Raw genomic sequence first — 22,872 nt, 5'->3', positions numbered from 1 at the left:
CATTTTTGCCTGTCTATCCCTCGGGACAGATAAAATGAAGTGCAAAAGCTGTTCACTGCTTTGCCAAATTGCACACACTTTGCTCTCTTTCCTTAGCCACTGGCATCTTATTAGAAGAACTCATTAAGGGATGGCTCAATCCATTCCCTCCAAACATAGCCTTTTGAAATCATATTACTAACATGAAACATTCCTCCATTTAAATTACATCCCTCTAATTAGAGAGAATGCACAAATGCCAGTCACACACTCTCTGTGCAGGGCCCACTGAAGCTCTGCAAAACAGAATTACCTGCTCAATTTATTAGCTCTAGAGTAAAGCAACCCATCCCCTAAACCTCACAGGGTTTGGGCAGGAGCAGCAGAAAGGTTTCTTTCTGAATTAGCACACACGTGCTGCTAAATAAAATATAATTCCTTTCAAAATGTAACTGAGGTTCTACCTTGGTTCAGAAAAAATAGTCACCAGAACTGCATGACATTGTCAGGGCCTGAACAGATCACCTTGCTGGGCAGGAGAGAACTAATCCTGACAGATGTGAGATCATATCCATTTTGACAGAAGAGAGCTGGGCTGGCAGAACCCTCCCCACCTTTGTGGCAGCACTTCGGGAGATGTATTCCTCCTTATTTCATTGCACAGCTTCTCTTCGTATCAATCCCTTGCTGGGTATTTCATTCAAGACTTATTTGTAAGCAACTCTCAGCTACAATAAAGCTCTAAAGCTGCCTGCCATATGCATTCTCGTCAGGAAAATGACACTGAGAAATGAGGCCCCTTCTTCAGGGTTAGTGTTATGGGCCTATTTAAGCAAGGGTAGAGAAACAACTGTGCTCGGTAAATCTTTGTCTCCTCTGGGCAAGCTCATTTTAGTCTGTAGTTAAAAAGGGAAACTGCTCGAACGTGTCTTGCCCAGCAGCCCTGCTATCCTCTAGCCTCTTCCACCAGAAAGGCAGCCCCAGAGCATCAGCTGGGTTCACGACTGACCGGCTCCTGAGGAGCCTTTCCCGGCCAATTACACTCCTCCATCAGTGCATCGGGCTGGTGGAGCAGCAAACAGCCACAGCACTCGGGACAGGTGGAAATCGGGCAGGAGCCTGAGCGGTGCCAGTTCACAATGCGCCGCAGGCACGACTGGCCCCACGGGCGCTGGGGGGCCGGGGGGGACACGGCTCTGCTGGGCTGGCTCCTGCCACCACAGCATCTCCGCAGACGGTAAAGCTGCTCACAGCCTGGTGAGCTGCAGAGGTGTCAGCTCCGCTTGCCAAGCTGACTCTCCTCAAATGAAATTTCACTAGTGCTCTCTTTGATGATTCATCCCCAAACCAACAGGCTTGCAGAAATAGACTGAACGCGGAAGCCCCCACACTAGCACGTACAACAGAGCTAAGACTTCGTGATAAATTAGACAATACTGTCAACATTGTGTGTGTACTACACATCGTCTCAGTGACAAAACAGGGCTCATTAGCTCCTTACCAGCCAGGGGAAGGATAACTTGCTTTGCTTTTTTTTTTTTTGAATGTCTAAATCCAAAGTCTTGCTGGTTGTTTCTTTTAATCAATTATTAAATCTCAAATCAATAGCTACATGAGCGATCGCCAGTGAGGCGTTACCTGACTGACGGGGCAGCGCTCCCCAAACGAGACAGAACTGAAAGTGTACTCAAGTGCTACGCAGTCATGAGAATACGGAGTTAACCTGATGGACATGGCAATGGTTTAACATGATGGCGTGTATTTCCAACCAAAGCATCCCAGCACCATTCGTTAAGAGTCAGGTTTCGTTTTCCAACGAACATGGCATCAAATTATTCCAGGTAGAAGCTGTTCAAATTCTGTCCCCATCCAAGGACCAAACCCACCCACCCACACTGTATTAAAATAAAAAAGAGCAAACTTCGAGGATAAAGCCATAGGTTTGCACAGAGCACTCACGCACATGCACCAGGCAAGCAGGCTGGCAGGCACCGGAGGCCACTACAGAGTCAGAGAGCAAGCAGTGCGAGGGCAGGACAGGGAGAGGGAAGGCGCACAGGAACACACGTACAGGGACACGGGAAGACAAGAGGTCATGCAGGAAGGCCAGAGCCCAGCATGCACAAACAGATTTTGAGCCCCAGCCCTGTGAGACCAGAGGCAGCACAGCCCGCTGCAGACTCCCCTGCGCCCCACGCTGTGCCCCCCTGTCAAGCACTGCTTTCGGGGTGCTCCTGGGGCCATGCCAAGCCCCATCAGTGCCACGACCCCCTTGATGTGTCCTGCAGAGGCAGTGCCTGTGGGTGCTGCAGCCGTCCCTCCCTGGGAAGGTCAGCAGCCGACTGCACGCTGCTCCCCTGCGGACAGTGCAGGGGAGATGCGCTTCGAAGGGGCTGGGGGCTCACTCAGCAGGGTTAAGGGAAGGGCTGAGCCCCTTCGGAAGTGGCTTTCCCCTGTCCTACCCACGGGGGAGCAGCAGAGGCGGTTAGTGTGTTTGTGTGCCTAGAAAAGGGATGAATGGCAAGGAAAACTCTCCTGCAGATCAAACCGTACAAGAGGGTGGGCAGGCTGCAGCATCATCGACCTCGACACAGGCCATGCCTCCTGCACGCTGCAGCCTGCGGCATGCCAGGAAGCTGCGCGGGGCCTCAGCTCTCAAGCCTGGCAACAGAGGAGCAGTTCAACAGGCCTCTGCGGTATATTTTTGCGACCCTGAACGGCTGCACCGGCCGCCCCTCGTTAGCACACCAGCAGAGCTGCTAAGATGGGCTCGTTGCTCCGTAACAGAGAGCAGCGGTGCCCAAGGCACCGCAGCTGCTAAAAATGGATGCCATGGGTAGGGGTCAGCTCTCAACATGGGAGGCGGGAGGGGGTCAGGGCGAAGCCTTTGGTGAGAGATCTGGCCCAGACAATACTCTGGCAGGAGCATGTGCAATGGAAGGGACTGGCTCCATCAGCCTTTCATCCTCTTGGGGGATAATTGGCAGCTTCTTGTCCCAGTCAGCACGGAGGGAGAAGGGGAGATGCTGTCAGTTAGCATTAGCGAGAGCTGGCAGAGCTCTCACAGCAGCTTGCAGAGCACCATCAACACATTCCTCAGGCTCAAGACAGCGATTTAAGTCGCTTGCTTTTCTAGCATAAGAGTCTGGTAATAATTTAAATCAGTATAACTCCTCAAAAAGCAGCATTCTTAGAATTTCTGTCCAATTTACAAGTCAAATCACATGGCCTAGCACAGCTCATGATGCTACCTTAAGTGCTCCAGAAAATTTTGTTGTTCTTCATTTATTGCAGCAATGAAATTTCCCTTTTTATTACAATTTTCTTGACAAGAATTTGCAATTTTTTTTTTAATCTTCTTTTTGGATAAAGATCAGAGAAGGTGGTTTGGAGGTTTTGCAAGAACAGCACAGGGAAAATTGCTGTGAATATTAAAATGATTTCAATGGACAATAGTGTAATTCAGAGGTTTAGTTAAACCAGCAGACTGTCAAAAATGAGATTCATTGTCATTCATCCCAAGAACAGGCATTGTAAGGGCTCTGTGCTGCTCCACTACTCAGCATGCCTCCCCGTAGAGAGCATTCCCTGCGAAGTCAAGTGAAACCCTGGAGTGGCGAGCAGTGCAGCGCAACCTGAGCCCGTGCCCTGGATCCCACAGGACAGGGAGAAAGGACAGGGTGGAGACTAGTTCCCCACTCACTGCGGGGACCGTGGGGAGGAAGGAGGGGAGCAGGCAACACAACAGCCACAAAGGTTGAGACTGAGAATGTTAATAATTCAGCATGCATTAACATGCACATTCCTTGGCTTGAGAGCAAAGAGCATGAATCGATTGCCCAGCTCCTTTCGCCACAGGAGTGGCTGTTTCCTAACGTCTCAGGTTCCCTCTGAGGGTGACGTTACCCCCTTGGAGAACCAGGGACCCTCCCTCCCTGCTGCTGTCTGCAAGAGTTGTAGGCTCTGAGCTCTGGGCATGAGTGCTCAGGGCTCACAGGCTGGTGCTTTCAGCCCCTCTCGCGTGATGAGACACTGCTGGCATACAGCGAGGCTCTGCTGGAAACACACAACAGTGCCAGGAAGACTGCCCATGATTCCAAAACTGTGCGGTGCTGCTAGGGAAGGGGAAACCAAACTGCTTTTCCCTGCTGGCTGTCTTGGCCACAGTACAGCCGAGCAAACTACAATGCTTACACCTCTCCCTCTAGCTTGCAGAGATGCAGGGACCTCTACTTGCCTGCTCTTGCTTCTGGGTTTCCTTCCCACCATGCCTACCTGGCGTCCGCCTAACTGGGCTTCACCTTCCCCCTTCCTGGCACCCCTGTTGCAGGCTCACTGGGTGTTGCCCCATGGCAGCGGAGAGCTGTGCCCCGCTCTGCACACTTCTCTGCTCCTCTCTGAGGCAATCCCAGCTGCTCTGGTCCTGCACCACCGCCCTGACATCCTCTCCCCTTTGCTCTTCCTCTGCACGGAGGAACGGCAGCCTGAGGTCCCGTTCGCTCTGAAGGAGGACCAGCTCTGCCTGGGCTGTGCTGCTCCTCCCCAGGCCCCAGCACAGCAAACGCCGGTTCGGAGGGCTGTGCTCTATCTAACCTCCCAACTGGGATGAGTAGTAGAGAGCGATGCAGGGGCACGTCTTTGAGAAGCTGAGGCTGCCCAATTTCATTACTCCAGCTAGGCAAGCTGGAGGATCCTTTGTGCACGGGGTGTGCTCTTGCCCTCGGCACACTGCTACCCTGCCCAAAACTCCCGCCTTCCTCAGGAACCACCTCCTCAGAATCGGGAAGGAGTGAATTTAGGAGATAGCCTCAAACACGATCATCGGTCTGCGTGGTTTACTCATCTGTAGACACCTTTCATCTCTCCCTAGCGCTATCATTTTAAGGAAGGACTTCAAATGGAAAGGCAGTTGCTGGAGTCTCTCAATCTATTGACAGAATCAACAGCAGGAGAGGAAAAATTGGAACCAGAAAAAATGCATTTACAGTCTAATCTTGTGCTCAAACAATGCTGTACTATTTATGCTCCCAATGCATCCTTGAGTGCTGACATTTTATAGACAATTTCCAAAACAGGGCCTTGCCATTTTTGGATTATATTTCAGCTATAACTTTTAGGTCTAATTATTTGCGCTGACAACCACATATAAAAGAGGATATATCATTACAGTGGTGCAGCACTGGAGACACATCAGCATTCAGCATACTGACATACTAATAGCAAAGTAAGGGAGAGCAAGATTGTGGAGCTGTGCAATTTGCATTCACTCTCTGAAATTTCTCTGATGAAAATAACACAACATTAAGGAAGGGAATAAGAGAAAAGATCCACTGTATCAAGATAAAATAACTCGTTAATAAATAACCTTGTAGCAGTCACAGAGCAATAATTAAATGCATGGGTGAGCAGTACACACTTTTAAGTAAAGCTGGAAAAATGTAAGATGTAATTATCAGTGCCAAACAAATTATAAGCACGGCAAATCCCAATGGAATATTTAGAAACTAATTTCTGGCTTCACATTAAATATTTGTGTACGTGGGTATTTTTGGTGGGGTGGGAAGGAGGGGTCGACACAAAGAATGAGAAATTATCCGCTCCTGCTGGCTTATATCCATTCTCGGCTACCTCCCCTCAGCTAAACCATGCGGCTAAAACGTTTAAGTGCCCTGTCAAAGGTTTATTCTCCAGAGGTGCCTGAGCCATCACAGCGGTGCTCCAAATTCACTGAAATCTAGGAGGCTTTGGGCCTTGGCTTTAATTTCTTCTCTTTTCTTCCTTCTTCTCATTTTTCATCATTGTCCTGGGCTCAGGTAATTTTATCCTCTACGAAATCTATTTTTAGAGGGTAAACAACAAGGGCCCCATGCCTCAGTACAATCTAAACGAGAGCACGTTCCAGGGAGAGAAATGGCAGCGAAGTCAGTGTACTGGAACAACTGCTATGACAACTTGTTAAAACTTGTTCCAGTGATGATTGTAAGATCAACTCGTGCAGCTGCCTGATGGCATGTGTGAGAGGAGCCAGGGTCTCTTCTCCGTGCCACCTGGGAGCAGCGCCGGGCTGGAGAACTGCTGCGAGCATCCCTCTCCTCCAGTGCGTGTGGAGGGATGGACCCGCACGGTACCTGCTCAGTGAAGGAGTCATCTCTGGAAACTAGCTCAGGACTTTGGCCAAAACCACCAGCTTTCCTCAGCATGAAATTATGAGTGCCTCAAGCTAGATTTAATTTAAAAGCTGGAATCACCTTTCGCTATTATCCTTTATTCACCTCTGGCTCTCTGAGGGTAGCAGGACAGAGCAGTGCGAAGTACAAATCAGGTTTTGCCGAGTGGCTACAAGCTCCTGTGCGCATCACCACGGGACTCCCTGAGCCATCCTAGGTAAGGCTGGGGCCACTGCCAGAGCTCTCCTGCCAGCAAGAGAAAGACCCAGCCCCAGGGAAGAAAGGAGAGGCAGACCTGCTCATGCAAAGGGCCCTTGTCCAAGCACGGAGAACTGGCCACCTCCAGAGTGGGGCTGCCGACGAGCAGGGAAGCTGCCTCAGCGCAAGGGCCTTGCATCTCTCAGCCAGCTGCCCCTGCTGCCCTGTGGCAAGGGAGGGCAGCATGCTGAGTTCTTCTCCAGCTGAGATCAAAAGTAAGCTTTTTGCCTCTAGAGAAAGTTAAAACTTTTAAAGCTACAGGAGAAAGTGAGGAACCCGCTCTCCCTAAAAACTCAAGAGGAGACTGGAGATCATTCTGATCTCTGCTTCCAAAGACCGGTCTTGATCTCTGGCCAGAAAGCAGCAGCAGTTTAGAGGTATTACACTGGCACCTAGCACAGGTAACAGGTTAGAGAAGGACCCCACATACAGTAGCATGCACTTCTTCCCACCCTACCTTTGAACAAAACCACCCTGGCTGGTATTTGCATGCAAAATATATTCTATGCATTTTATATGTCAGGCAACAAAGGCATGCAAGCAAAGTATCAATGCCATCACCAGAGTCACAGCAAACAGTAAGCAGATTTCATCAGGCACACTGTGGCTGTGCCTGGAAGGGAGCCAGAGTCTGTAGGGCCCCCTCCCCTTTTGGGGATGGCTCTCCTCTCCCTACTGGAAAAGTCCCATCTGACGTGGTGTACTGTAGATGGATAAGAAGTGAAAAGGACCAACCTTCTCGCTGATCTGAGAGATGAAAGTTTGTTTTGTTTGATGGCAGAGTGCGATGAAGATGAGGAGGGAATAAAAAAAGACAAGGAAAAACACAGAGAGTAAAAACAGGCCAAGCTTCATCTGTCCGCACACCACTGAAACGACAAGACAAGACTACAGAGGTCAGCCATGACTTCCCACCGTGCACACACACCACTCCATGTCGTGGACAAGGGTGCGTCACACTTGCACTGCTCTGGCCTGGAGCAGGGCTGGCCCCTCCGCCTCCCTGACCCGCTCACCACTCACTGAGGCAGAGCGGAGGGGACCGCACGTCCCACACGTACTCACATGGAGTGTGCTTCGGGGGCCGCCCCGCGCTGGGCCAGATGCTGGACGCAGAGACACGTTTACATGTGCAAAACACTCACGCACACGCACAGAGCAAGGGACTCCAGCCATCACACAGACTGACGTGCTCCCACACACCCACTCCAGCTATAAAGATGATGGCAAAGGCACTTTAAACCCATTGACCACACACTGGGAAGAGCATATACGTAGATCCCAATTTTATCACGTATGAAAGAAATGTTCCAAGTGGTGAATGAAAAATCTTCTACCATGAAGAGCTGTTCTCCCTCTCCAAACAAAGAGCTAAATGCAGCAGAGAGGTATTAGGCAAGTGACAGACAGGTGCAGTCTCAGCTGGGCTCAGTTTCGGGAGAGCCTTATTGGTACACTGTGCTGCGAGTGAGAGACAGACAAGAAATCAGAAGGACAAAAACACCCAGAGAATTGAGCAGGTCCCAGTTTTTTTCCTGCGGGAGAGACAGTAGAAGGTTAGTTGCATTTTCCTTATAGACAAAGGAGATCTTATTTCTCTAGCAGGAGTGACCTCACTCCAGCTACAGATCTGTGGTGTATCAGCTGTAATCGAACCCTCGCTGAGAGAATACAGAAGTGGATTTGATAGTTAAAGACTGCTTATGAGTCACATTTTTGATGGGGGAAGGAGAAGGTGGATGGAGGAATTTGCTTTCCAGCAGAAACACTGCAAATTAGAGAACAGTATGTGGCATTATATAGTACAACGGTACAGTCAGCCATTTCCAGTGATTAGAGGATGGGATTTTAACCAACACTGACATGGTACAGACCAGGCAACAAACTGCCAATAACAGCTACAACAGTGGCCTACGAAGCGTAATGGAGCTTGCAGAAGAACAGCAAAACAGTTGTTTACATTTCTTCAACTGAACTGATACCAGGGGACCGAAGCAGCCAACTCAGAGCTTAATTGGCCCATAAGCAAGGGCCACATCCAGCGAGGATCCCACCTGGACATCCTCAAAACAAATAGTCCTAGCTTAAGGTCCAGGTTTCCTCTAGCCTGCTTCAGACAGGGGATTTACCTCTTGGTCCACAAAACTTTAACATAAGGCTCATTCAATCCTGTGAGACCCTCTGATGGGAGGGAACCTCTTTATTGCTGCTCCCAAGCCACCACTTTACTTCCTAATCTAATGGAGCGTATCACATCCGCATGGCCTCAGCAGACAGCGAAGGGCTTCTGCCTTCTGCTCAGCTCTTCCCAACAGGGAGGATTTGTTTCCTGCCCTTGCCCAGGAAGGACAGCGCGTCTGGCAAACCAGGTGTACCACGAACGGCTGTGTTTCTGGAAAGCAGCACTAACTTCGCAACAGGGCAACACAAACTCCAAGTGCTGCAAGCGTGGACCAACCCGCTGCACCCGTTAGGACTGTGCGACTGAACGGCAAGAAGCTGGTGAAGGGTGATGCTGAGGGATGATGGGGGATGATGCTGGAACAGCTACGGGAACACTCATCCCTGCTGCAGAAGCACAGCAGCTGCAGAGCCTCCCCCTGCCCGTGGGAAGGGCTGACGGACCCCAGCCATACCAAGGGGTCTTGCTGTGATGCCACCTGGCCTGTCCGGGGGCAAGGTGAGGGGTGCTGCTGCAGCTGGGGGACAGCCAGGAGCTTTGTTTTGGGGAGCCTGGCAGGGATTGCACTGCATCAGTGTGCATAGACAGGAGTAGGCACCGGCAGTGGCTTTCCCTACGTGTTGACACTTCAGATTACAGTTGGAAAGGTGAGGAAACACATGTGAAACACGGTAATTCAAACAGATTACTTTCTGGTCTGTCGAACAGGAACAAGTTTGGGGCCTGCTATTTGTCACTAATTGCTGGATCATCTCTTAATCTCTTATTATATTAGTGGTTTATGGGGAATAAAACCCAGTAGCAGGCTATTTTGGAACAGCTGTAAGGCAAGACCGAACACCTGGGCAGAAAGTTCTCTCTCCTTTCCCTTTAGTTAATGCTTAAACAGTTGCTGCTTTACCTGAGATAAACCTGATAAATGTAAATGGAAAGTTTCATCTCCTTACAGATCCCATTCACATGCTGCCTTATCTCTGGTTCTCTATCCATGTCACTCCTAAGCTAAGAAGCATGTTTTATCAACAGTTTTTCTGCTTTTTTTACAAAACAAATGACTCTGAGCAGTGACAGTAAATGACATCTGCCCCCCCATGTAGGGACAGAAGATTTAAAGCTAGGGTTACCCAGAGTATCTATCCCTTGTGTAGAATACCATGGCTCAATAGGCATGCTACAGTGTTCTCACGAACCTGAGCTGCCTGGCAGCTAACTTGAGCATGCCAGTCTAAGTGCACATCAAGTCACGGCAGAAATGCCACCAGAGAATAAGCAAACTCCAGAAGGTAAAAATGGGGCTCCTTTGAGATCCAACTTGAAACACCGAAGAAGCAAGAGCGAGGCCGTATCAGACACGCATCTGCCAGTCCTGACTGTCAGATGGGTCCAGTGCTCTGTAAGCAGAAATTCCCATGCCAACTGAATTTGGCTTTTACCCTGCCACAGACATGCTTGTCTGCTGCTTGCAGCAGCAGCAATACTCTAACCACAGCAGCTTGTTGCAGAAAGAATGAATTTGGGCTTATGGGTCTGCTTTTGTGTATTCTTGGGCATTAGCTCCCTGAAACAAGGCAGGGGGATGTGGCCAGGATATAAATGCACAGGTCTAAGAGTTTAGATCACTAGCTCAAACAAAGGAACACATTTCTAAAGCTTTTCAAGAGTGGGAAGCTAATACTTTCCTGAAAGCAACAAAAAAGTTCATTATCCCAATTGGCTCTGCAATTCTGCTGGGAACTGCCAGCATCTGTCCTGTGCTGAAAACCCTCTGGTGCTATGCAAGGCATTAATATAAAGGCAAACCCAGACACTTTGGAATCGAAAAGACAGAGAGGTTAACAAAAACCCAGAGGGGGATGAACCTGTTCCTGCTTATCTCCAAACGCACGTCTTGTGTCTCAAGGACTCCACATAAATCAAATTTTATCCTTTACAGCTTTTAGAGGTATAGAGGAAAAAAAGGACAGATTGTCTTTTTTACGCCAGATTACATGAGAATAAGACAACCTCCCATTATATGCAATGAACAATGTTCTCATGCCACAGTGATGAGTATATTCCATCCTAGAGAGACAGACAGGATGCTCAGGGCGCCCAACCATCCTTTCCCATTCATAGTGCACACACATGCATGCATGAATTCAATTAAGAGCAGAAAATCTCAGAACACCAGAGATGGATTTCCTAACCCTTTGTGTAAGTGGATGTGGAAGGAGAGGGAATGGACATTTAGTCGGCACAGATACGCAGGCCTAATTGTTCCACAGATGTCTATGCAGGTCATGTGGGAAGGAGGGGGAAATAGGTTTCGGAGTCCATTTCTGTGTTGCATTATCATGCACTGAGCCACCAGCCACTCTCCTTCTATTTTCCATACAGGTAATTTTACAAATAATCAGACTTGAGCCTTCCGTTGCAGTTTTAACCGTCAAAGGACTTTGCAAGGAATAAAACTGTTAAGCTTATTTAGTTGAATTCTATAAAGCACATGGAAATCTTTAGATGAAATGTGCTAGCAGAAGGACAAAGAACTATTATTTATTAAACCGTGACCATTATAATCATTACAGCATAGCAAAATGCTCATAGAAACACTGATGGTGAACACACTTCACCCCAGGAGAAAATACGACAAAAATATTCCTAGTACTATATGGGGAAGAGAAAACTTGGCAGAAGCCTCTATGTGCCTCTCCGGCTCTGAAGCCAGCCAGCTCCAGCACAAGGATACACACAGTCACAGCTGAGCAGCAAACGTCTGCTGGTGCCGAGTGCTGCGCAGCTCTGGCCATGCCGTTGGCTGTGCTCACCCTGAGCCTGCTTACAACTAGCCGAGATGCATCTGCCCGAACTACAGCTGCTCTAACTTTGGCTATAGCAGTAGCTTCAGCATGGAGCAGCACCCAGGGGCAGAGGAGATGAAGTTAAAAATACTGAAATCCCATAAAGAGGAGTGCACTTTCTTCATGAAAGGGTCACTGCTCTTTGTTGCATTGCTGTACTGCAGCATTATTTTGAGGTCAGGACTTCACAGAGTGTACACAGGGAGATCGTGGCCCTTCAGACCCGTAGCCCTCCTCAGCCATGTACCAACTGCTGAGGGGTAGTTACTCTGTGGCCTCTATCGCAGCCTGTTTTTGCTGCTTCTGATGGTCCAAGGCAGACATCTATCCAAAGCAGCAGTCTGGGTCATCTGGTCTGATTCAACTGCCCATTCGCGTTTCCTGTCATCCAGGCATCTCCCTCACAAGTCTCTGCTTGTCTGTGACGGCTGCCAGGCCCTCAAGCGCCGGCAGTGCCCCTCTCTGGTCAAGTAATGTCACCACCATCAACCCTGACGAGAGGAAGGTTTAACAGAGCACATTGCCAGAAGTGTGCATGTAGCTGGGTTGTAAACAAACGTATTCCCCATTATTTAGCCATTTTTCAGACATCCCCAGTTTTGGTCACTGACTGTTTGACCACTGTCCTCAGTTTTAACTCTTCTCCTGGCAATAGCCTCAAGCTTTGACTGCTGTTGCTATTTTAGCTGTTTTAATATTACATAAGCACAGAGTGTCCTTTTCAAATGCTTCAAGTCTTGTTGCTCCAGGCCCATGTCAGTCATTCAGAATTATTATTATTTACACAAGGTCCCCACTGCAGTAAGCATCATATAGCCGCAAGTAGCCACTTCGGTGAGCTCCCTCCGTGTCTGAGCCTAACCTGCCGCCAAGTCCCCAAGTGTAAAACCCTGCGGAGGCCAGAGAATCGCTGCCAGGGACAGAGCCGCAATCCTGATTTCATTTTGGGTGATGGCTCCTTAGTGAAACTTGGCAAATAAAACTTCAGACTCCAAGCAAGTTTCCCTGCTGCCAAATGAAATACTAGCCTGGCCTTTCAAAAAGCAGATCAAGAAAGCAGGCATTTTTGCAGTAATACCATTTCTATTTACTGCAGTCTGATTTACTAGTTTGTGATTTGGGGACAGAGGAGATGATTCAGTTTTAAATGGTCTTTTTTTAAAAGCAGCTATGCAACTGCTTCTCTACAGTACATGTAGCATTTTGGGCCAGGGAACTCACTGCACTCGCCCCACTGGACCACACCCTGAAGGCGAGAAAAGCAGCACTGAAGAAGTGAAAACTGGGCAGCAGATTTCTCATTTGATGGGGAAGTATGCAGCCAATGCTCCAATAAGTACTATTCTAATAGCATCTGCATTGCTCACTGCTGTAAGCAGCACTGGGGAACATACCTAGTGAACTCCGCAGTGTATTAATAAGGATATTCTTATACACAGTCCTCCTGCTCATCTGCTTCACTAAAGTAGGAATAAAATAATGCCACGTGTAGAGAAACAGAAGGGCAGAAAAAACCTTTCATACAGGGAAAAAGTACCAGCGCCTCTATTGAGGGGAGCACCACACAGGCCACCACCTTCACAGGCATTTCATAGGACAAGTCTTTTGGCTGAAAATCCTCCTCTTTGTGCAGATGTCCCTGAAGCTGTAGGCAAATGAAGAGTGAAATGTGTTCATAAAAAACCAACAGCATAGGTGAATCAGTGCAATTACCTATACTCCCAGTGAGCATGACAAAATGACACCGCCTTTTTATTTCCCCCCCACACTAGGTCCAATCTGCCTTCTACTCTTAAATCAATTTCTCATATGTCTTGGATCAACTTCTTGCATTTTTGCTGCTAAATTAAGACAGTAAGATCTCTGGATTAGAGGAATCACATCTTCCATACGTTTCTATTCCCTTCCCTTCTCCCTGCAGCACCATCAACTCCCAAATCTAATCATTGCTACAATGTACTGTAGTACATGTAACCATGGACCACAAATGGATAAGTGTTCCTTCATGGTGGTAATGACAACATCCAGACCAGCACCAGCAAGCATGCTTGTGCTGAAGGGGCAGGATAGGAATATGCCACCTGTGTCCCCTTTGAAGTCCCTGCTATGCCCCAGATAGCCACCTTGCCCTGGCACGCTCTCCGCTCTTGCTTTCACTCTGTTCTTGCTCCTGTGATGGTCTGGCTGTTTTCTGCAACCCTCCATGCATTGGAGCGCTGAAGACTAGCAGTGGGAGGCAGTCAGCTCCCAGCCCCGGTCCCCAGCCCCATCCCAGCTCTGCAGCAGCAGACAGACCAACCTGTCAGTCCAGAAGCAGAAGGCTTATGAGAGTTGCTTTCCAGCACACTTAGTAAGGTGAAAACAACAGCTTCAAGGAAAATGCATCCATTTTCCTTTACAAATCCCTGGTGTGGAAATGTTTTAACTTTTAATGAAGTCCATCTGTGCAGAAGTGCTGGCTCTAAAGGATTCACAGAGACAAGACACCGGCGTAGCCTGCTCCTTCCGCCTCCTGTTCTTTCATTGATATAGGAAGCCCTGAGCAGTGCCTGGATACTCCCTCTCAGCACCCAGTATCTTCCTTTGTTAGCATGAAAAGTATGATAAAGATGCTAACGAGCCTGTGCTTTTTAACACAGCACACTCACAAAGGACTACCTAGGAGGCTAGGAAAGGGGAGGACATGATCAAAAACATAAACCCCTAGAGTCAAGAAAACATTTGAACTATTAAAAAAACAATAGGCTGTAAATGAGAGCAGGCACAAGCAGTCCTGAGAACTACACAGGGTGGAAATTAGTACTGCTGCTCAGTACTCAGACATGCTTTCCGAGAAAGTGGCCAGCTTCTTAGGTATTCACTGCAATGAGGTCAATCATTATGAAACCACCATGCAGTGGCAGTGCAGCTGACACACTTAATTTCCACTGTAATTTCCACTGTAATTTAGCATTAATTAATGTCTTCTCTAGTAAAGATGCAGGCACTTTCTAAAGACCCTACTGGAAGTCACTGATCTGTCTAATGACAACACTGTAGGACTGTCACAAGAAGAAAAAACAGGGATTCTTTTATTCTGCATCCCAGACCTGAGAAAGCAAGATATTTTCCTTTTTTTCCTTGCTTGTTAAAGAAATAAAGTATTGTTCTTGGTTTGACTAACTTTTTGAAGTCATTAACTAATATGGTAACAATATGATATTTTTTGGTAGAACATTTGCTATTAGAAACTGTAAGCACAAATACCATCTAGGACCTAGTATGCACAGTGAATTTCATCTGATAGTAATTTATGGGGTATCCTGTCTTAAATATACAGCAGGGCTTTATCAGGATCACACAGGTTGGAGACTGACATTGTAAAGATTATGTGCAATAAAAAGGCTTGTTCCAAAAATTTATGTGTAAGAAAATGACAGTTAACAGCAAAGCATATGTCTAAAAACATGCTTTCTTCGGTGAAAGTCAGGATCCTCTCACATGTGCAGACCATCCACAGCCCATGCCTAGCCCAAACAGGACAGACGAATCTTGCTGAGCAGCAAGCCAAGTGTAAAATTCAGTACACTCCTCAGTCCTACAGGATTCACTTGCTAAATAAAGAGTGTTCATTAGTAAGAAATTGGAAAGTTGTTAAGAGGAAGTTTTTCTACCTCTTGAACCTCCTGTACCTTTTTTCAGCCACACCTCTATGGAAAACAGAACATTGAGAATCTGAGCATGTCACAGGAAGCAAAAACATCCCAAATACTGCAGCAAAATGGCTGGGTATCCACACAAACCTATGCAACAACAGCCAGTCTGGTAACTAGGATCCTTTCCTTCAGAGTACAAAGTGACAATGTGGGATGACTTTCAGTACAGCTTGCCTGAAAAATGAACATGCAAGAATACAGGGAGTTTAAAATCATCCATAATTACATTGTGAGAGTGAAATGAGTGATTCCACTGCATAGATATAGCTTCATCTTCTGAATATGCTTAATTGGGTACTTCAGTCTTCCAAAGACTCTTATAATCCAAATTACGCTGCAAAATAAAAAAGCAGTCCCCCAGAATAAGCAAAGGAAACAATGCCAGAAGCCACCCCTAGAAGCAAACACACAGAATGTGAAGACTTAATCATTCTCATGTCCTCTTTCCATACTAACCAATGCATATACAGCTTTAAGGTTGTATTTTCGTTCTTCAAAACAGAGGAAGGAAGAAATGAAGATGAGATTTTATTATTAGACAGTTGATTTACTACGTGAAAATAAAATCTGTTTCTAACTTCCTAACAAACAATGGATTGCACCAGCACAGGAATCTTCTTTCTCTTCCTGGGAGAATCCATACTACATGTCCCAGGGTTTCCTGACCAGTGGTTCTGGTTACACAGAGTTTCATATAAAGCAGCACATTTTTTTCTTGCCGAAATTAACAGAAAGTAAAGGAAATTTAGCCCTTGCTTCTCTCCAAGCTAACTCAAACACCTTTAATGTAGAGAAAGAAAACTGGCAGGAGACTGTTGTAATGTAAAACCTAGTTATTCTGGTATGTTGAAAACAGTTTTAAACCGGCAACGTAGCATAACCATTAGAAAAATCACTTTACATGAATTGTGGCTAATTTCCAGCAGGTTCCCAGTGTGAGCCATTAATACCCAGAGGCTCAATCATCAATGCATGTCAGATGGATTAGGACAACTCCAAAAAGCTGTTCAGTTTTTAAAGATACACATTCCAAGGCAGAGGCCTAAATATCAATTCACCTATAGCTGAGCACCTCTGGCTCATCAGAGCATGACCAGTTTTACACTACTCCACCAAAGGTTAGTTTATACTAAGAGGATTAAGCTCCCCTTGATCCCAACTATGACACAAAGTTAGGGAGTTCAAGGGAGAAAGGAATTCCAATTCTGCCCATATTTCAGCATTTTACATAACAGCATATAAACAGCAAAAACAAATTTCCAGAAATGTGAATCAAACCCAACATGGATCAAAGATATCCTTGAACTGAACTTGCTGTTTTTTGAGCAAAAGGCCACATCACACAATCCACAAAGTGTGATCAGGGCTCTAAGACAGGGAACATACTCCGTCACTGAAAGCCATGGAGCCTTTTGGGCAGGAGAAGAGTGACCTCCTTGCGTGGAAGCTGCTCTTACCTCGAACGTAAAGGTTAGCTGGGGCAGAGTAGCGGGTTCCTGCGCTGTTGGTTGCAACACATTCGTATTTGCCTTGGTCTGACTCCTCACTGTTCTCTATTTGCAGAGCTCCTGTACACAAACAAAACGACACAGACAATTCAGGTTATGGCAAATCTGGTAATGAACAGCCAGCCTCAGAAAAGGAAGACCATGCCCCACGCTTTTAAAGTATCTTCCTGGATAAATATATCATGATGTTCCCTACCCACAGGGTACCAGCATACAGCCAAAAGGTACCCAGTCTGCTGTTAGAAGCTTGTGCAATTGATTATTGTTATTTTTTTAATGTACAGGGAACCAGTTACTGATGTATTTCCAACCACCCCAACCACTTGTATTCATTGCTTCAATAAAGGAAAAAAAACATACACATACACACATATTAATTACATGGGGTATGGGAATCCTGTCTAACAAGCCTTTAATCAAACCAGCCAAACACAAAGCACACTAACTGCAGCTGTTTGTTTCTTATCTGATGCACGCAAAACCTAGCAAACACTTAACAAATAGCGACCTTCCTGCAGAAACTGGCAGAGTCCCATCTCTCCCACCTCACCACCCCTCCTTCCAACAGACATCCCCTTTTGAGAAAACACTTCGACTTTTGTCAGCTTTCTCCGCATCAGTGATCTCCTTGTTCTTTCAGATTTCATTATATGTGATATAAAAAGATTAGAAACTCGGCCTGAGACATCAAAGATGTACACCAATGCAATACACCCATTTTGCCGCACGGCGCTCGCGTGTAAGCCGCTCTGCCTTTGTCCCAGCAGTGCCTGCTCCTCCAGCTTTGGGTCAGGAACAGTTGCTTAGCGCAGACTGCAGGTTCCTCAGGACATGATGTGATCCCATCCCCAAAGTGCCAGATGCATGAGGGGCACATCTAAATAATTGCAATAATTGTCAGAGCACACAGAGTAGCAATTTACACGGGGAACCTGTAGAGTACCCATGATGTGGAAGTGAGTGTTGGTCTAAGGTGATTTTCTCTCATCTGCTCAGCCTATTTCACTGGTGTCCAGCACCGCTCAGCCTAGGAGGCTGGTCTTTCATCCAACTTTTTGCCTAGCACAGATGACTGCAAAACTAGTCACATGTAAACTCCCCTAACCGAGCCCCATACGCAGACTAAAAGATGGAGATGCAGAGGAAGAAAGAAGCAGGTTGCATATGACAGCAAGCTGGCACTGCAGGAGCCAACGGCTGTTGGCCAGACACTGAAGTGGCTGGTGCTCAGCCTGCTTCCCCCCAGGCAACATGGGGATAATTTTTAAAGTGCCTCCAAGTGCTCAGATTCCGCTGGTTAGGATTGCCTGTAAGAAGGGGACTCTGCTCACAAACCATATACTGAACTAAAAGAAAACATTAACCCCTTTGCTTGTAAGGATTTGAACTCATTTCTGCCTGCCACGGTTCAAAACGACCACTGAGAGCGGCCCTGAGAATAGCTGGTGAAATTGCCTTCTCCCTTCTCGCTGGTTTGAGCTGCAGAGGTCAAACTCAGTTTTTCATATCATCAGAACAGAAGAAAAACTAATGTGAATCAACCACTGCCACCTACATTATTTAGAAGGATAAATTGAGACTGTAGCATAAGTCTATATGTCATCGGGAAAAATGAACTTCCCTGGGTTCTGCCATATAATAAAAATGATGTACAGAGCCCTCCCTATTGTTGCATTAGTGCTGGAAATGAGGCTTCAGCTAGACAGAGAAAGCTTGTTTGCAGAAGTCTTTCCACCTACTAACAAAAGGACCTGCCAGCTTTCTCTAGCCATGGCGCTCTCTGGACACCCACAGGCCAAAGCCTACAGAGCACTGCTGCTTAATTCAGGGAGAATGTTGAATTTCTACATGCTGCCTGGGAAAAACATCTTCAAGCAGACAGCAGCATGACAGGCAGTGGAGCAGGACGAAGCTTCCCAGCATTGACAAGACACAGAGAATCAGAGAATCTAGAAAAGGAAAAGACCTATTAGGTTATCTTGTGCATCCCTGGGGGCCAGGGCAGGATTGCTCCTTGTTGTAAATGTACTTGTGTTCTGTCCAATCCCATTTTAAATGTGCCGAGTGATAGGTCTTTCACCACTTCCTCAAGGAATTGATGCCACAGCCTGGTTATGCTCTCTGTCAGGAAGATTTCCCTGGAACTCACCATATATTATCCCCTTCTTAATTTCCACTCATTACTCTTTGGGCACACATGTGCTGCAGAGTTCATTCTGAGTGCTTGCAACAAGCTTGGCTGGAAAAAGTGTTTGCTGTAAAATGCACCCAAATTTAAAAACAAACAAACAAACAAACAAGAGTGCATGTCATGACCCTGAGGAAGACCCCATCTCTGATTTAGCCTGTAGCCCTCATCAGCTGCCTGGGCTGAAAGCAGAGCGAGCTTCAGGTGACAGGCAGTGGAGTCTCCCTAGAAAAAAGTAAGATCCCTAGATAATTCTGCCATGAACACATACCTTTTTATATTCCCCTTTTAGCCATTTAATACATATTGCTGGTATTTATACCCTTTATACTTGTGATCACCATGCCTCTTAAACGTTGGGTAGTCAAACTATTCTTTATCTCTAGGGGCTCCAACATCAGTGCTGGAGAGAGAAGAGGAAAACTTAAAGAGGATGAAGAAAATGAAGGCAGAGGGGAGTTTCAGATTACATGCTGCTGTTGCCTGTCAGCTCTGGAGCCAATGCGGACCAATTTCTAGAATCATACTATAAACATATAACGCGTCAACAACTGCCTACAAACTCCTCAGGGACATTGGGCAAGGGATTCTGGTTTTGTCTGGGCTGGCACGACTATTCAAACTATGGTGCATCAGGAGCAAGTGAGAACCCAGAAGGAAGTTAACGCAAACTTCTCAACTGAACCAGAAAAAAAACAGTTACTGCAATAAATCATCATTAGACAAACATACAGATCCCGCAGTATAGCTGACAGATAGCAGAAAGTGGAAGGATCATGGTAAACTAATGACAGTCAGCAAGACTATAGGGGTTTTCTTGAAGGACAGCCTACAACTAAGTGATGGATACAGAAGAGCGTAGGGTATCTTAGGGTACAGAGATTTATGAATGAAGTTAAGAAGCTCAGACATTGCTGGGATCAGAAAGTTGGAGACATAAATGCATCTGAGCCTTGGGAAAAACTCCCTAAGTGTAAAATGTTCCAGGCTCTAGTTCAGTCATCGCAGAGACAGGCAACAGGTTCATCTCTTAGAGGGTTCAAGTCTAGGCTGGACAGGACATAAGGAGCTACAGGAAAGGAAGAACTGAGTCCTGAGTAGCTCCTTTCCTTGAAGTTCACGGAAGCTGCATCCAAAGACCTTCAAAAGCACAGTGAATTCTTTGCTTTGACAAGTGCAAAGGATCTGATTTCTATTCCTAGCCCTGTCAACATCTCATCTTATAATCTTCTGTGTCTCTCTGCAAACCAGGGCTATAAAGGCCGATTTATTCATTATTTTGGGATTTATGTTGCACAAGTTGCCGAGTGAGGTCTTGTTCACACAGGATGTTACTGCAGACTTTTCATATGGACTCCTCCAGTGCTCCTGTGCCAGGTGCCTTGTTCTCGTTTGCATGGCTGAGTCCTGATCTGCAATAAGGTAGCACAGCTTCAGTGGATGCATGAGGACCATCTTCCATCAGGACGTGCGGATGTGTAGAGAGAAGAGCAATAAACAGCTTGTTTGGGAGCTCATGGGTCTCTGCAGCGGTACACGCGCATCAGAGTGAAACCTCTCCCTGCTGAGCACCACTCAACCTCCGCTGCCTCCTAAGCACCCTGAACCACAGCAGGGCTCCAGCAGAAGAGGGGCAGCCATTCCTCACCACGCTGCGATGTCATGTCAATCTCGCTTGCGGCTCAGATCTGTTCCCGATAACACATCTCAGTTTATCAAAGAGCTGACAGCTCCTGAGAAAAACCCCTGGCTGCTCTCCAGTGCCAGGGAGAATAGTGACAAGGCAGAGCTTTCTGGGGCTGAGGGCAGGAGCCAGCCCTGCTGACTGACAAGCATCCCTTATAGGCTCCTTACTCTGTGCTGGTATCTCCTTGCCAGTCCCTTCCCTCCTCTCCTAGCTTTTTCTTTTGCTCTTTAAACTCGGGCACAGACAGCAGCCCCGTTAGCAGCTTTCCAAGATACTTATCTATTCAAATATACTTGTGCTCAGGCAGAATCATTAGTTGCAGTGACAGTGGTTAAAAGAAGCATTTAAGAAGTGCACTGCACAGAGAGAGCATGGGGAAGGCAGATCCTGATAAGGGCCGCTTCTTGGCAGCACTGGGTACTGTTGTGCCATGGAGAGCTTGTCACCGTCTCCTCTAGGTGACAAACCAAATGTAAAAAGCTCCAAGCTGCCATACAAATTGATCTCTCTGAAATCCTGTTCTGTAGCTCGTCGGGTGCTTGTGCTCTCTTCTACCAGAGAGCACTGCACCGAGCTAAACACAGCAGCTCTTGGTGCGACACACTTCTGTATCTATTCAGGTCGGAGCTCCATCCCCAGCAGCAGGAGCAGCTCCATTTCTCTAGCAGGGCATTCACAGCCTCACCCCCCCGGCTCAGAGCGGGGGGACTGACCTTTTGCCCTGGTTATAAAATTAGACATGGAATGAAAAGCTCCCGTAAGTACCCAAGAGTCAGAAGAACCAGGCTGCAGTTGCAGCACTCGTCTAAGGAAAGGACTTGCAACGCAGATGTTAATGAACCTGACCAGGGCCCTTCCTCTCGGGGAAGAGGTAAATTTTGCCCACCCTGCATGCTAGAGTATGTGGCTACCCCAAACCCCTCCCTTCCATCAGCTTCCTTCACAGAAACACTGCCTGACTTTTCCCGAAGCAGTATTCTTGGCCACTCCTTCAGCCAGTGCTCAGGTGTGGGTCCCAATCCCCCTTCTGCTAAAAATTCCCTCCCACAGAAGGAGAATCCTCGTAATAAACCCAGGGAGCTGTGGAGCAGGGCCAGAGGCAAGCCCAGACCAAACAAGGACCCATAAATGTGAATATGGTGGAGAAAGAGACACTGTGAAGCCCTGACAATGAGGGAGATGGACTTTGACACCCTGACTGCTGCCTGAGATAACCAACACTCGCTGTGGGAGCTGTGAAAAACTGAAAGACACCAAAACCACAGAAGAGTCGCTAATAATGAAAATAAGCTTTTCCCATATTCACTATTTTTTGTAATTTATAACAGCAGCATTTCTCTGCTGTTAGAGGACTGCACCTAGCCTCCATCAGCCATCAGCACTGCTAATTATGCAAAACAAGATAACTACAAATATATTTTCATTGTTTGCATTCATTATGGTCATTATGCCTGAAAGGCCGGTGATTGGTATGCAAGGGGCCTGTTCTGGATGGCAGTGCTGCTGAGAAATCACTCTCCTGTGCACCAGAGGCAGCTGCCGATAGCACCCAACTGTTGCCACCAAGCCGGACTCGAGCAGAGAAGGAGTAGAGGAGACCCAACGTGCTCAGCAGCACGAGGTCTCCTCTTAGACAGCGGAGTTTCAGGATGCTCTGATCTCTCACCAGCAGGTACAGAAAATCTCAGGGGACTCTGCGTCAGAAGCAAAACGACAGCAGTGTCAAGTGCACGGTAACGCTTCCGTGTGCTTCTAAAGGGACATGAGTCAATCTGAATTCTGACAGTAAGAAACATGGCATTACAAACATTTCCAGGCACTACCCCACCAACCTCCCCCCAACACTGTCTGCTCCTGCAAGCATATCTTCTCATTTTTAAATTGTTTTCCTTTCACTTATTTTTTGTGACTGGAAAAGCTCAAGAAACAGGAAAAAAATCCTATCATATACAAAGTGCAATCAAATGTATAAACACATGCTCAAAAAGAGACAGCAAAATTCTTTTAGCTTCCTCTAATCTCTTTGGATAGCTTTACGCTCCAGCTCGCAGGGTAGTGTCGAAATACTGGAGCTATATTTAAACCAGTTCGCTTGAGACTGGAAAAGGTTTAGCTGCAGCTATACAGAAGTCGGTGCAGGTGTTTACCTGGCTTCCCAGACAGACAGCTTCTGACACCCAAGTGAGCTGATCTAAAGTTAATTCAGACAGACCTCTGCTACGCTGACGTCTGCAGGGAAGAAATACTCTTATGTATAGGAAGCTCAGATATTTCCTGTGGTGACAGAAAAGTAACAAATAAATCTGACTGGAGAGGGATAATGCCTGAGATGATGATATTTCTTTATCTCCTCATGTGCATCCGATCT

General features: G+C 47.0%; 1 protein-coding gene across 6 annotated transcripts in view; it reads right to left on the bottom strand.

The window, feature by feature from the left end:
• The window catches only part of PTPRF (protein tyrosine phosphatase receptor type F), a 393,406-nt gene that overhangs the window by 76,987 nt on the left and 293,547 nt on the right, over positions 1-22,872 (bottom strand). For all 6 annotated transcript variants that reach the window (XM_075039254.1, XM_075039258.1, XM_075039253.1 and 3 more), the window contains one exon: positions 16,579-16,689. In XM_075039254.1, coding sequence (XP_074895355.1) covers positions 16,579-16,689 — 111 coding nt within the window. The remainder of the gene's footprint in view (positions 1-16,578; positions 16,690-22,872) is intronic.

Source organism: Buteo buteo, chromosome 10 (genome assembly GCF_964188355.1).
Source record: "Buteo buteo chromosome 10, bButBut1.hap1.1, whole genome shotgun sequence".
Lineage (NCBI taxonomy): Eukaryota > Metazoa > Chordata > Aves > Accipitriformes > Accipitridae > Buteo > Buteo buteo.
This window is presented reverse-complemented; position numbering and strand designations above follow the sequence as displayed.